This window comes from Osmerus mordax, chromosome 12 (assembly GCF_038355195.1).
Source record: "Osmerus mordax isolate fOsmMor3 chromosome 12, fOsmMor3.pri, whole genome shotgun sequence".
NCBI classification, from domain to species: Eukaryota; Metazoa; Chordata; class Actinopteri; order Osmeriformes; family Osmeridae; genus Osmerus; species Osmerus mordax.
Window position 1 is genome coordinate 12,717,769 of NC_090061.1, and position 14,300 is coordinate 12,732,068.

At 42.9% G+C, this 14,300-nt stretch overlaps 3 protein-coding genes across 3 annotated transcripts; 2 read left to right on the forward strand and 1 right to left on the reverse strand.

Moving 5' to 3' along the window:
* The first annotated feature begins 1,562 nt into the window (after positions 1-1,562).
* On the forward strand, positions 1,563-4,109 carry LOC136954649 (C4b-binding protein alpha chain-like). The gene is made up of 8 exons (XM_067248286.1): positions 1,563-1,653; positions 1,846-2,025; positions 2,221-2,320; positions 2,667-2,740; positions 2,851-3,030; positions 3,177-3,359; positions 3,472-3,579; positions 3,771-4,109. Exons 1-8 carry the CDS (start codon positions 1,572-1,574, stop codon positions 3,794-3,796), a joined length of 933 nt encoding a protein of 310 aa, XP_067104387.1. The 5' UTR covers positions 1,563-1,571; the 3' UTR covers positions 3,797-4,109.
* A 2,309-nt stretch (positions 4,110-6,418) lies between these two features.
* il12ba (interleukin 12Ba) lies at positions 6,419-8,704 on the reverse strand. Its single transcript, XM_067248191.1, is given in 6 exon segments — positions 6,419-6,565; positions 6,982-7,133; positions 7,322-7,560; positions 7,745-7,838; positions 8,093-8,383; positions 8,618-8,704. Coding segments are annotated over 6 exon segments (987 nt in total). The 5' UTR covers positions 8,682-8,704.
* Positions 8,705-10,182: 1,478 nt separating this feature from the next.
* LOC136954567 (EF-hand calcium-binding domain-containing protein 9-like) lies at positions 10,183-13,052 on the forward strand. The gene is made up of 6 exons (XM_067248192.1): positions 10,183-10,318; positions 10,435-10,583; positions 10,996-11,172; positions 11,371-11,450; positions 12,257-12,325; positions 13,031-13,052. Exons 1-6 carry the CDS (start codon positions 10,183-10,185, stop codon positions 13,050-13,052), a joined length of 633 nt encoding a protein of 210 aa, XP_067104293.1.
* Positions 13,053-14,300: the final 1,248 nt, after the last annotated feature.

The window sequence follows — 14,300 nt, forward strand, 5'->3', positions numbered from 1 at the left end:
AAAGGTTTAATAAAGCAAAATCGGGCACTATAAATGAGATAGGCTATATATTAGCTTAATGTAGCCTCATTTTTAAAATTATATAATTACATTCACTAAACTCAACGTTAAAATATCATCCATTGCAACACATTGTTTTTCTTACATATTACGTATTTCTATTTGTATTTACAAATAGAAATATAGGGATCAAGTATAAATGGCTTGGTGAAGTTAACGTTTGATCATTTGCCTGGTTTACCTTTAAAAGCTTTCGCACACGAAATGTAAATGCATATTGTGAATAACAAGTAGGACTATATTTCTATGAGGCACAAACAGATACACACACCCGTGTTTTCCTTTTCAAGGGTATCAGGCAGTCTTAGGCGCACGGGGCGGGAAACCAGGCCCCTTGGGCCGCATGCAGCCTAGGCCTATTAATATCTCTAATACCAACTCGGAACCGGGCATATATTTTTGTCACGGGGCCCGGGATTCCTACCAAATTCCTGCGTGTGTGGTGTGCCCTCCCATCTTTTCATCTGCTGGAGTGAAACTGACATATGGGAGTCTCATTGTATAATTTGCCTGAAATACCTCTATTAAACACTGAATTCACCGGTGGATATTGTGAGTGGTCTTCTTAAAACATCAGTCAGTTCGTTTAAGTAGCAGATGTTCCCACAAAGTCATATATGGAATATATTACTCATAAGCAACATATCGAAGGCCTATTTCTCCATAAGTATAACTATTTCCTCATAGTTAAGCCGGTGATAAAGCCTTACCCATATTAGCCATGACATACCATTATATTCATAGTCAAACTACAGAACCGTCTATCTGATAATAAAAGGTTAATTCAAAGGTGGTCATCACTGTATATAGGTTTCAGACCTAAATTTCCTACAATACCATGTTACAATGACTTGTTCTACTTCCACGTGGTAAACAAACTGCATTGAAAGTGCTAGTTGAAACATTCCCAATGAAACTTAGTTGAGGTGCTAGAAGAGGTGAAGACAATCCGTTTGGCCTATTGCTTACAAGACAATACAATGATCATTTTAAAACTTTAGATAATAGGTTAGCTAGCTTTAATAAGTACAATAAATGTTGTTTCAGATGATCAGAGATATCAAATAAAATGCAGAGATGCAAAACATGTGTTGATCACATTAGTCTATGGTCCAACACTACCATCTAGTGGTATCCGGATAGGACAGACCTTCACTTCTCAAAATACGCAACTTGTTAGAATGAGTCTTGGCTCAGATAGAGAACTAAGTGTCTGTCAGTTCCACCTTGAATCAATTTATGATCTAAAATGATTAGAGGGATAGAAGAAATCACTTGAAACAATACCATAGATCGTCTAATGTTTCCAAAACTCGATTTGGCAAGATCAAATAAATGGCATGTTTGTTTGACCAACTGCACTCACCTCTGTTATCAGTGTGTGGGTGTGTGTGTTTTGTTTTTCAAGTTGATAACCAGTCTCCAGTTGCTGGTCTCCAGTATGTCACAATTGTCTGTCTTTATGTCAGTCGCTTCAGTTCACTACCACTAGTCCAGCCACAGACACTATAATGCCAAATAGCAATGGAATTCCGGGACTCTGTATATTTTCTGTTGCGATTTTACTCACCTTTGTTCCCGATGCTGTTCAAGGTGAGATATTATTCAAATGTTTTTGATGTTGTTTGCCTTGCAAGCAGCACAGATTGTCTTCCCAACCAAATACTCCTCAACCTAGCACCATGTCCATCATATAATGTTCTTGTTGTTCTGTTTACTGCCAACATGATCAGATCAATAAAGGTAACAAGTCTATTTGATGTTCCTCCTCTTCTCTCCCTCCAGCTCAGTGCTCCAGACCGACAGGTGAGAACATGCACCTGAAAGAGGAATACTTGTCCCAAACATCTTTCCCCGACGGGTCGAAGGCAATGTTTGCGTGTGACACAGGTTACAGAGGGGCAGGACCCCTGTCTGTGGTCTGCCTTGGAGACAGCTGGACTCCAATACAAGAAGGATGTAAAAGTAACTATCGGAATATGAATTCCATCATCTTATACATGTATGACATTACATTTTCATTTCAGAGACATTCGATCCAAAGCAGCATATTGTACAATGGAGGATTTGAACTAGTGCTCTGACCACCAAGCTACACCCTACCCTAGTTTACGTGCTGGGAAATTAGGATCTAACTTCAGCCATTTCTTTTGTCCACAGAGGTGGCTTGTGGTGCACCAGGAGAGGTGGCGAATGGTTGGTATGATATCAGAGAAGGGACGGACTTTGGGAGCGTAGCTCAAGCGCACTGCCACGAAGGGTTAGTATCGGTCATTATCTTTAAAACCTCTAAAATGTTGGGTGCTTCAGAGAAGAAGTCCTTCATGGACAGATGAATCTGTACGGCAGAAATTACAAGATGAACCCAAGGCAACGAGGAAGACATTTAAATGTATGTTTAGATATTATGTTTTACAAAAGTCCAAAACAGGATTGTGACCTCTAAAAGCCATTTGTTCCTGTTCTTACAGTGTGCATTCAAGGTCTATTCAACGAGTCAGTGCCGTCCAATCTTTCCTTTCTCTTCTATGTAAGCTGTCTGAGTTTTTGTTGGGACACAGGACTGTGGTGCACTGCATATATTTCTGTCACACGTGTCTTTTCAGTCATCGATTGCTGGGGATGGGTAGGAGAGTGTGCAAGTCAGCGGGCTGGTCAAACAGAGTCGCGGTGTGTGAAGGTGAGTGACTGATTAATAAACAGTCATTGAAACAGAGCTGGTCATATTGACAGTCCAACTTCAACTTTCTGTTGGTGGTTTTGAGTGTTTATTTCAATTTTGTCTTTCAGTGGTTCAGTGTGGTCCACCCCCTCAAATACACAGCGGAGTTATTTTAGATGAAAAGGAGTCCTATAGTTATGGAGCAGTGGCCAGGTATCGTTGCCACGGGGACCTTACCCTTAATGGATCCCGAACTTTGCACTGTGACAAAACAGGACAGTTTTACCCCAACCCACCCACATGTATAGGTAATACTCACCATGGTTGAAGGTGTTAGCCTGAATTCTCTGTTCAGATGAATAATAACATTCTGAAACAAAATATATATTAAAGTTTTAGGATACAATTACTATTCTGTAGTGTTATTATAACGTGTCCATGTCTTCACCTCCAGATGTAACTTGTCCAGACCCTGTGGTTGAGAATGCTTATCTCATAGAAAGAAGCATGCCACCATTCAAATACAGATCTTATGTCACATTTAAGTGTCTTCGTGGCTACAAGTTGAATGGATCCAACAGTCTTACCTGTCAAATAGACAGTGTTTGGTCAAAATCTCTTCCTGCTTGCGTAAAAGGTAAGGTTTGTCTGGGAATTCCACACTTTTTGTGAAATCTGCATGGTGTTGGTGTATTTAAGCAACACAGCAAGAGGACAGTGATGAAAATGTATTTTTTCTGTGGAACCAGATGATTCATCTGTGGAACCAGATGAACCAGAGAAAAAGTTGAGCTATTTCAATAAATTTAGAAGTTTTATGAAGAATTTTTATGAGAAAGTCAAGAGTGAATTAAACGGTAAGTCCATTCATTACTTCTTCAATATATCATTTTGTTGTGTATCTATACGTATTGAGATAACATTCTTGGTCAAAGTCATTGTTTTATTCACAAATTTATATTTCAAATTATATTTGTGTATTTGTTATACTGCATTTCCTGTACTTTGTGCCTTTATTATGTGTATGTTAAACTACATCTTTTTGTAGAGGTTGAATTAGGTTGGTTTGACTAACATGGTTTGGCCTCTGAGGAAGATCTTTCATCAGGGATCCGAAAAAACATCTTCACAACATGTCCTGGTTGCCATGTCAACCAAATGAACCATCCCATAACCTCTAGTAACTGTATGAAGTTCATTACAGTATAGTATACACAATTTACAATCAATTAGTGAAAAAAAATGTGGTTTGTGTTGGTGTGATATGTGAGGCTGTTTGAGGATAATGACATGTATGAACTGGTATATAGGTTCACATTCAGCACACCAACCACTAGAGGGAAGTATATTGAGTAAAGTGAAGAGGTCTGTCATTTACCACTGATCAAGTAACAACAAATAAAGATTACAAATAATGATTACTGTATGACTCTTACACTGTTTTGGATGTTCTGAATATAATAAAAAAGGTTTGATATATACCCTGCTACATTAGCTTGTGAGAACATGACCCGTGGTCATGTCCAGAAGAAAAAATATGCCTGCCTTTGAATTATGTTGCTTGTATCATTGATAAACTGTCATTATGCTGTTTGCTAGAGTTTTCTTATGCCTGCATAGCCATAAGTTAGTTCTTTGTAAAATGCAACTAGGAAATGTCTGTGAATTTAGTGTAGGTCCGAGGTCACAATGTTCCCAAAGTGTATAATGCCATGAAACTCTGAATAAGGAAAATAGGAGAAACGTCAAGGCCATTTCTAGGATTGATAACATTTTACATGTGGATAAGTTTGTGTCTGTCAGTTTGTGTGGGATTATATCTGTGTGTGTGAGACCGATAAAGCCTATGTGTATATATATTTTTTTTTTTATGGCTGTGTGTGTATACACGTGTGTGTGCACGTTTATGTATGTGTGATGTATGCATGTGAATGTTTCTGTGTAGGTTTGTGTGTGTGTGTTTAGGGGGCATGCACCGGGTTTTCCACCAATCCTCAGGTGCAGTACATGGTTTCACCCATGTCCTGGTTCCAAAGGGTTTCAGTTGTTTTGATGTGAATCTTGGCAGCATCGGGTCGACCAGAATGCTGTCACATCCTCACACCACTTCTGCTTTTCCTCACAGGGAACTGAAGCGGCGGTACACGACAGGTTAACCACAGACAGGAATGACACAGGCCTACAGTTTATTGGACCCCATGTGGTCACAAATCGTTTTGACGGGTTGGAGTTTCCACACATGTGACGTGGAATTCCTTTGTGAAATTCTGCCACAGAGCTGATTGAGATGTCGTAGTTAGTCCATCAGTCAGCAGGTGGAATTTTGTGTTTTTAAGTGTTTCTTGCCTGCTGTATGTCTGACAGCAACACGACAATGGAAGGCATTTGGCCAACCAGAGTAATAGTTACACGGTTGTAAGCGTGCTCTATTTTCTTCTTCTTTCTGCGTGCTTTAGCTTCACCACGCTCATGGTTTACGTGGGCTAACTGCACTTCACTGTGTCAAACAACACACACCTGGTTTCGTAATGATCAAGTGTTGGGAGGTTATTGACATTGGCTAGTTGCACCATTTGCTATTTAGAGGAATCCAAACACACATCAATATTATTTTTTTACATGCAAGCAGTTTAATAAGTCTTTACACTACATCGTATAACATTTAACACAAAATTACTCCTTTATCTTATGTAAATAAAATATGAATATAACATGATTTAAAATACAAAAAGACACTTAAATAAAAAATAATTTAATAGAGCTTTGTTATTTTAGAGAAACACATTTATCTAGACATTCATTGTAATTCTGCATGAAAGACAGTGTCCAGCCAGAATAAATTATCAAGTAGTCTTTGGGCATAGTGAGGGTGAGCTTAATCAATTCCCATGGGTTCAGTGATAGGTTAGGCCATAAGTGTTGACCTGGGTTCTGGGATAGGTGATGTGTTCACTATTACATGGATGCTGATCTTCACGTTCGTGTGCTACGTCTTCTTTGCTTGAAACTGAAAAAAAACAGTTTGTTTTTTAATAAAAACAACAAACACAACAAGTTTTTAATCTGTGTTTTGTGTGGATTTGTATTCCAGCATTTCTAGAGAACTTGATAGCATTAAGTAGCCTGACGTTGTCATACTCATAATTTTAGTCAGAATATGAGTCTGATACCGCTCCGTTGGGCTGTGAGTATGGGGCGTGTTTCAACCGAACCCTGAAAAAAATGCCTCTTTGCTCAATTGGATAGACCTACAACCAATCAGAGCAACGTAGTATGTTAACTTTTACAGAATCACGTAGGAAGGACGGCAAAAACATATTTTCTATGACAAATGCCTTGATCGCGTTTCTTTGTTCTATTCCAAAATTAATGCGCTATCGATGTTTTCTAAAACAGACTCGATGGCAGAATGTACACATCTCAGCTCTCCAGCGGCAGCCAGGTTTGTTGAAAACGAATTCAACCCAAGCGCTCTTTGGTGACGTGGTTGATTACGTTACTGTTGATCATCTGTCCATCATCGTATAAAGCCCGCCCTGACAATTTGATTGGTCCGAACAGCTCTTGTTCGGACATAGTTTTTCCCCAACCGAGCGACCCCAGACCCAACTTCCCGACCAAAACATTTTTGTGGGCGGGGATAAGTTCGTCTGGCACCCAGGCTAAGCATTAACACAGTGGTGCAACATTTAAGCGCTAGTGACTTAAGAAAGATAGCTGTTTTTCTCACTTGTAGTGGGTCCACTCACTCCAGGTTGAGTTACACAAAGGATCCTGAGATCTGACACAAACCAGGCCTTTCTTCCTCTTTATGGACCACTGGTTTCCGTCTGTGGGGTGAGGCTTTGGGAACACACACACACACACACACAAACCCAAACAGACCACACACACACATACACACACCACACACATTTCCTCCTTTACCTGACACTTTATCCAAAGTGACACACATAGTGCAGCAGAAAATCAAAGACCAGAATTGCACAGTTCTAACAGTATTTCAGTTCAGTCAAGACACTCACGCTTTAGATTTGAGCATTTATTGATAACCTTGACATGGAAATAGGTTTGACTTTAGCGGAGTGGATGATAAGGTCAGCAAAAACATGATTTTAACTCAGATTTTCCTAAATCTGTCACACATACTATGTAAACATCCAGTGACCATACTGTATAAAGGTCTGAATTGCAAATAAAGTTCTCATATACAAATTGCTTTCACTGACCATGACTGACAGAGTGGTTGGTGTTCCTACCTTGTTTGAAGGGTCGTTACACAAGCCCTTCCTGATGTTCCGGACCTGGAAGGTGAGGGGGAAGAAGGAGTAAGGGGTGTTCCAGGACTCAGGGTAGCTCCACTCAACCGTGGTCTGGTTCACCTTCCGAATGGACACTTTGTCTGGTCTCACTGGGAAGGGGTGAGGGGAGAGGGAGGAAAAAAAAGAGATAAAAGAGAGGAGGGGGCAGGTAGAGAGAGACAGGAGAAAGACAGGAGAAGAGAGGAGGGTGAGGAACAGAAAAGTTTTTTACTCATCGTTTACATGAAGTTGAGATCATTCTTTTCATCTTCATTGTCACTGTTGTCATATATCTCACCTATCTCTGATATGAGGAAGCTCTGGGTGTACTCCCTCAAGTTGTGATTTCGATTCCTGGTGTAGATTGTGAGAACCATGCGCTCAGACTCCTCATTGTAGGGGCAGTGCTTCCTGTCCAGACAGGAAATACCATTCCCACTGCCGTCCACTGAACAGGTGATGTCCACTTTTCCTGAACGGCACGTCCACTGCTCATTTCTCTCATCCACAGTACAGTCAACCCCATCTGTACTGCCACTGGGGCATACATGTGTAATATAGGGAAAAAAATAATTAAATACAATTTTCTTTCTACACTAAGTACATTTGACATTCACATTGTTATAAACTATGAACTCACAAACTGAACTTGATTGCTGACAGAGTGATTGCTTTTTATGATGTCACATTTATTATTGATTGTGTGTTTGACTAAACCTACCGGGCAGCACTAACGAGGATGACTTTCCCCTCTCTCTGAGTCCAGGAACAGCGGAACTCGCCACTGTAGTTCTGCGTTGTGCATGTCAGATAGTCTGGTCATGTGAACACACGCGCAAACACAGGCACATTCCTCAAGTCATGCATGTTCAGCAGGCTGTTTTAGGAATGTAGGCACATACTATGGAAGGCAAATAGATAGCTATTGTATTTACAGGAAGGCAGATAGATACTGTAGATACTGTATTCCGATAGATAGATCTATCTATGGACAGATAGATGGACGGATTGATCGATGTTGATTGATTGTACCGTGTCACCATGTAACAAAGTAGTTCTGGATCTGTACCTGGATGTGCTTCATTGATGTTCTCCGGACGATATCTGGGTGTTCTCAGCAGCACTGTGGTGTGGTTCAGCAGAGCTCCACCTCTACTGTGGCAGCTGTAGTTTCCTCCTCCCAAATGCTCCTCCAGAGCCACCCGGTAACTGTTGCCTTTCTGCTCCTTCTCCTTTCCGTTGCTCCTCCAGGCGATCTCCCCCTCCGCCACCTCGCTCGGCCGCTCCCCCGTCTCAGAGACACCCAGGCAGGTCAGGGTGTGGTGAAACCTGGAGACACCATCCACCTCCACCACAACAACTGGCACACAAACACACACACACACACACACACACACACACACACACACACAAGCAGACACACACAAGCAAACACAAGCACATGCACACACACACACCAAACAAAAGCACACAGACACAGGCACAGACATGGATTTACATCGATTCACACAAACATACACACATTCTAAGCACTATGGTATTACTTTATATCATAAAACAAATATTTAGATAGAGATCAGGCATAAGCTTCTACCATTGGGTAGAAGAGTCCAATAGCTCGGAGATAGCTGGCCTCCGGACAGTTGAAGAGTGACCATGATGACAACAAGTAGAGACAACCCCATCTGAGAGATAAAGAAAAAGAGAGAGGATGAGTGAAATAGATAAATAGAGGGTTGTGTGGACAGAGGGAGAAATAAGAGTTATGGACAGAGACAGAGAGGGAGCCAGAAGGGAGTTATTTCATGAAGATTTCATAGACATTAACTCAGCACGAATTCAGCTGGAACATGTTACTGTAAAGTAAAAAGGCTGAACTACTACATATAGCCAACGTTAAGAGTTATGTTCGGACATTCTTACAGTAATCTCCGCACATTCTTACAGTAATCTCATACACCAAGCACACAGCATTGTAAATGTATTAAAATGCATTCACCTTACCTTCAAATGTAACATCCAACAGCACAAGACACCTACTTTGAAATGCTGTGCCTTGGAATTAACGTTTTATATGTGCCCGACGTTTGAGAACCAATGAAATCCCCCGCATAAAAAAAAGTACAGGCAGTGAAGAGAAACTTCAGGCTTCAACATGAGGCTTTCTAAACTTCCTGAAGTTAAGTGGACAACATTGTTGAATTGTTGGCAGCAGATCACTAACCTTAATTATATCATTGTCACACGTAGTATGTGACATGTGTATGAACCCCAAAGCAAAAGCATGAACCAACACCATATTCCAGAGGTTTCTGACTCAAGGAAAAACTAACTGCGCCCCCGAGCTCCTGCCTGGTCATTTCTCCACAAAACACAAATATTACAGTAACATAGCATACAATAGAAACACAATTTAATATCTGCACGCAAATGTGAACTAAGTTTGAAGTTTAGCCATTTGCAACTAGTAGGCTATCCTTCTGTAAAGGTAAGGAATACCAGGCGGGGTTGGGTCCAAGCGCAGATTTAATTAGAATGGTCAGACAGGCAATGATCGGTACACGGTTAGGTTAGACAGGGCTAGCCAAGGTCAAGAACAGTACACAGATTTAAAGGCTCGGACTGAACTAGAAACAAGATCAAGACTTCGCAACGGACAATACACAAACAGACACTTTAATACTAAGACCCTAAACGAGACGCAGTTGCAGCCGATTGTCCTAATATTCTGGGGATGCCGAGCGCGGAAGCCAATTTCCAGCTGCAGAAGGCTCCGGCATTATAAAAGGTATGCCCTACATTTAACTATTTTGTTCCTGCTACTCTTGACAAGCCCTAGCGACCAATCTAAACCTACTGTGCCAAATCGACAATAGGCAACGCTATTTCTCACTATTTTTTCTAACTTTTCATTCGGCTATTTAAAGCCAAACTCATAAAATGCATCAATTAAGTCACCAAAATTCATTAGAGGTGCTTAGATTGAATTCATCACAGACCGTTTAGGGACAGACCATTTAGGGAAGAATATATGCGGTAAAGTTGGGCATCTTTGTCAGACGCAGCAGCCCAGATTCTACATAGTTTCATTGTGATGTCAGCGTTGTTGTTCGAGCTGTGTCGGGCGGCAGCAGACAGTCTCTGAATTCGTCTGCCATCATGAAACTAAAAAAAGGATCTATCCTGAGTTTTTTAGACTTCGACAATGTCTATTGTCTGCTCTCTGTCCGCAATGCCAAAATATTGGTCGACTACTTTAAACTGCTGGATTTCCACAACAAAAACACGTTGAACGGTGCGTCAATTATTAAAAAAACAAATGGGTATCAAATCTCAGTGTACCCTCAGGTATCCAGTTCTGTCTCCTCATGTTAACCCCCCCCCCTCCTCCCCCTTCTCCTCCCTCCCCAGACATCCAGTTTTGCCACTTCATGCACCATGTGACCGACTTGAAGAAGAAGGAGATCATGCACACTTTCGACATGCTGGACTGGGACGCCAGCGGGGAGATTGGCTTTGAGCAGTTTTACATGCTTGTTTGCATTCTTCTCTCCAGTGAGGTAACACTTGCTTTTGTGTTTCGGTTTGTCAGTTATGCGTGTGTACACATAGGTGAGTGTATTACTTTCCGAGCATGAGTCATCCATTCATGGATGCTGGTAATCTGTCCCACGCCTCAGACTGCTACCAGTGTTGATGGTAAAATAGAACACTACCTGTCCATCATATCTTGTGTCCCTATCTGTTTGATGACGCAAAGAGGCCTTCGTACTGTACAGACTTCACTGACATTACCGACGTTGAAGACACTACCGACTTCCTGCTTTGTGGTTTCAAAGACCACTTTAGAAAGAAGATTGAAAGACAAATCCAAACCAAGTGCATTGGTGTTACTCATATTCAACTCTGATATTTTTGAACCCCTAACCCTGTAAACATACTATAAGCAGAGTGTGTGTGTGTCCTGTTCAGTTCCACGTGGAGAAGAACTTCCTCTTCCGTTACTCGCGGCCTGTGTTTGAATTTCTGGACATGGATGGAAGCCGGTGCATCAGTCCTGCTGAGTTCCAATCCTCCGGCTTCCTCTTCAACCTCAAGGGACCCGCCCTCAGCAGGATCTTCCATGACTTTGACGTGTCTGGAGACGAGGTGTGCACCATTTTTGACCCTCACGTATAATGTCAACATGGACTTGGCACCCTGCACTGTTTTGCTTAGCTGACTGGCATTTGACTCTGCGAGGCTGTGCCAACCATCTGTTAAGCTGTCGGTCTGGTCTGTCTGTCTGCCTGCTTGTGTGTGTGTGTGTGTGTGTGCGTGCGCGTGCGCTGCCCACCTCTCTTCCAGAAACTGAACTATAAGGAGTTCAAGATGTTCACCATGGCCTGCCTCGACATGCAGAAAGATGCCAAGAACCAGAGGAGCAAGTAAGGACTGAGGGCATTCTGTTCTGCAAACCCGGCGCGGCTTCCTTTTTGTGTTTGACGTGAATGCCGTGTGGGGGGGGGGGTTTGGTTTGGCAGGTGGCAGATCAAGAGGGTCAACAACCCCCGCACTGCTGAGATCCAGGCCACCGCGCCCATCTCACACACACACCTCCGGAACAGACCGCATAGCGAGGAGACAGTAGGCTCCTTGGCCTCCCAAGCTGGGCAAAGCCACACTGACTGAGAGATGGAGATCCAGAGGGAGGGATGGAGACTACGCAGATAGTTTGAATGCCCATAAGTAAAGATGCTTGTTCAGTCGTCTTCTCTCGTTTTTTTTCCCCAAGGGGAACTTTGGAGGTATCTGCGTTTGCGTGCGGGTAGGTGTTTTTGTGTGCTTGGGTGTTTGTCTGTGTGCGTGTAACTGTATTTGTGTGCTTGGGTGTTTGTGTGCGTGGCAATTCTTAAGAATCTCTGACACATGCCTGTGTTGTTACAACACTCTAGTGCGAACAAAGGTTTGATTCACCCGCAGTCCGTCTTCACTTCCTCAGCTTCAACACCGGTGCCACTAAGTCCTGGTTTGCACTTCTCTAGAAGTGGAGTGTGCTTCTGCATAACTGCAGTCCACCTCGGCTCTCCTCTTTCCCCATACTCGTTCGTCTCGTCCCCCCTTTCTCCTGCTTTCACTCTCGACCCCCCCCTTCAGCTCCCTTTAAGGAAGTGCGGTGTCGTCCCTCTCGCAGGGAAAACGAATCACAGCGACGGCTGATGTCACCGTGTCCCTGTGCATTGTTCCTCTCCAGGTGCTCCCCCGAGCACAAAGGCATTGAAAATATGAGCTTGTTCTACTGTATCATAGAAGATTCCTACAGGTACTGTGAAAGACTTCGCTGTTTGGAAAATGAAATGATCAGGCACAACTTCTTTTTCAACTAAGTGAACTTTCACTTCCCTGAAAGTCGCTGACATTTCCACCTGGAGAATTGTCGGGTTAGACGTTTGTCCTCTGTGCTGAGGGAAAAGGAAGTGTCCTAGTCATGTTGCTCAACTCAAGAATCAGTGAAAATGTCAGTCTCGTCCGACACAAGAAGAAGAGTTGGTGCTCCTCATGAGTCAATTTGCAAAAAGCAGAAGAACCCTCAACACCTAATGGCCTTTATGGGTTCATCCTTCCCCTGTTATAAAAGCTGTGTGTGTGTGTGTGTGTGTGTGTGTGCAGGGCTGGACTGGGACAAAACAATTGCCCTGGCATTTTGGCTCAGACCGGCCCACCACAATCACCAACACCACCCACCAGTACACCAAAAGAGTTAAGAGATGTGATTGGGCCAGCTCAGTGTCAGTATGGAAAATGAACCAATGGGCCGCTGTCCTTGCTTTATGGGCTGGTCGTCAGCCAATTTTACGTTTAATAAAAAGAAAAACATATATAAAGATTTAGATATATATATATATCATATCGGCCCCAAGTGCACCCCACTGGGCAAATACCCGGTATGCCAGATTACCAATCCATGTGTGTCATAGGTCAGGATCAGCTGTCAACAGTGCTTGCGGTGTGGACATGTGTCCACTAGGTGGCGACATAAGCTAAACTAGTGGGCTGTCTCTTTATCTTCTGACTCCAGAGGGCGCTTTAGACTGGAAGAAATGGTGTGAGGTAGCAGGGTTCCGACTGAGGTGGAACGGGGAAGGAGGGGCACCTCGGAGCAGCTGGATTGAAATCTCCCAGTGATCTCATCCTGGGAAAATGGAGTAAACGAGAGAGACACGTACCAAAGAGGGAGACAGAGAAAAGAATTCTGTAGACTTGAGAGAAATAGTGAGAGAGACAGACAGAGAGAGAGAGAGGGAGAAAGAGAGCAATGGAGAGAGACTGAGAGAGAGCCAGAGACTGGGAGAGAGACTGGGAGAGAACATTTGTGTAGAAGCAGATGCCAGCCGAGCTGTCAACACCCTTTCACAGACGTTTGACAATTCTTTAGAAATACATAGGTTCTGTTTATGCAACACACCTACGTGTCGTAGGATCTCACATTGCCTACATCGAGGAAGAAGAACTATGCACTATCTGTGAGAAATGAAACGAAAAAGATAATCTCATTGAGGATCAATGGGAGGTGTATCTTGTGATCTGTTTGCGCACGACGATGCCCATGTTTTTTTCTCTCCAAATGATGGCAGGCTACATCATAACAGAAATATGCGGCACGGTGTCCTGAAAAGAAAAGTTCACTCTCCACAAAGTCTTCCTAAAACTATAGACTTCACAAAGTCTATCAAGTTTATTCAACGAATGTGTTGCGCAATCCCCTACCAGACAGGAACACTATTAAACTATGCTAACGACCCCTCTGCGTTGCGCCTAATCGGCTCCTCCGAGAGAAGCGCGCCCTGGCCTCGGCGCTCTTTATCGTCGCCTCTCAGGCTGGCAGAGCTGTTGAGCTGGAGCCTTATGGAGAAAACATTGTAATGAAGGGAGGGTGTCCTGTTCTATCACACCCACACAGACAGGATGCAGACCTCAAAGTTATTTCACCTGTGTGTGTGTGTGTGTGTGTGTGTGTGTGTGTGTGTGTGTATAGCGTGACTATATAGGTTAGACATACATGAATAAGTCAAAAGTGGGATTATCTCGGATCAAAGTGAGAGATTAAGTTACCGCCATGCCAGAAAGAGTACAGGTCAAATCCAAAAGGATATTGTGGCAACACATGGTTATTCTTAAGGGACATTTTTTATTCTTGGGCTTTCATTTAAAACCCTGTGACCACACGTTGTAGCTTCTCTCTCCCAGAACGATCCATGTTTTCCACTCGGAATCAAACACCTGACTGGGAGAGAGGA

What these genes read in the sequence shown, in the direction of transcription:
- LOC136954567 (XM_067248192.1), top strand. Translation starts at nt 10,183, where the DNA reads ATGAAACTAAAAAAAGGATCTATCCTGAGTTTTTTAGACTTCGACAAT. An exon ending in CAACAAAAACACGTTGAACG is followed by an intron (nt 10,319 to 10,434) that starts GTGCGTCAATTA and finishes CTCCCTCCCCAG; the next exon opens with ACATCCAGTTTTGCCACTTC. An exon ending in TTGACGTGTCTGGAGACGAG is followed by an intron (nt 11,173 to 11,370) that starts GTGTGCACCATT and finishes CCTCTCTTCCAG; the next exon opens with AAACTGAACTATAAGGAGTT.
- LOC136954649 (XM_067248286.1), top strand. Translation starts at nt 1,572, where the DNA reads ATGCCAAATAGCAATGGAATTCCGGGACTCTGTATATTTTCTGTTGCG. An exon ending in CAAGCGCACTGCCACGAAGG is followed by an intron (nt 2,321 to 2,666) that starts GTTAGTATCGGT and finishes GTGTCTTTTCAG; the next exon opens with TCATCGATTGCTGGGGATGG. An exon ending in TCTTCCTGCTTGCGTAAAAG is followed by an intron (nt 3,360 to 3,471) that starts GTAAGGTTTGTC and finishes CTGTGGAACCAG; the next exon opens with ATGATTCATCTGTGGAACCA.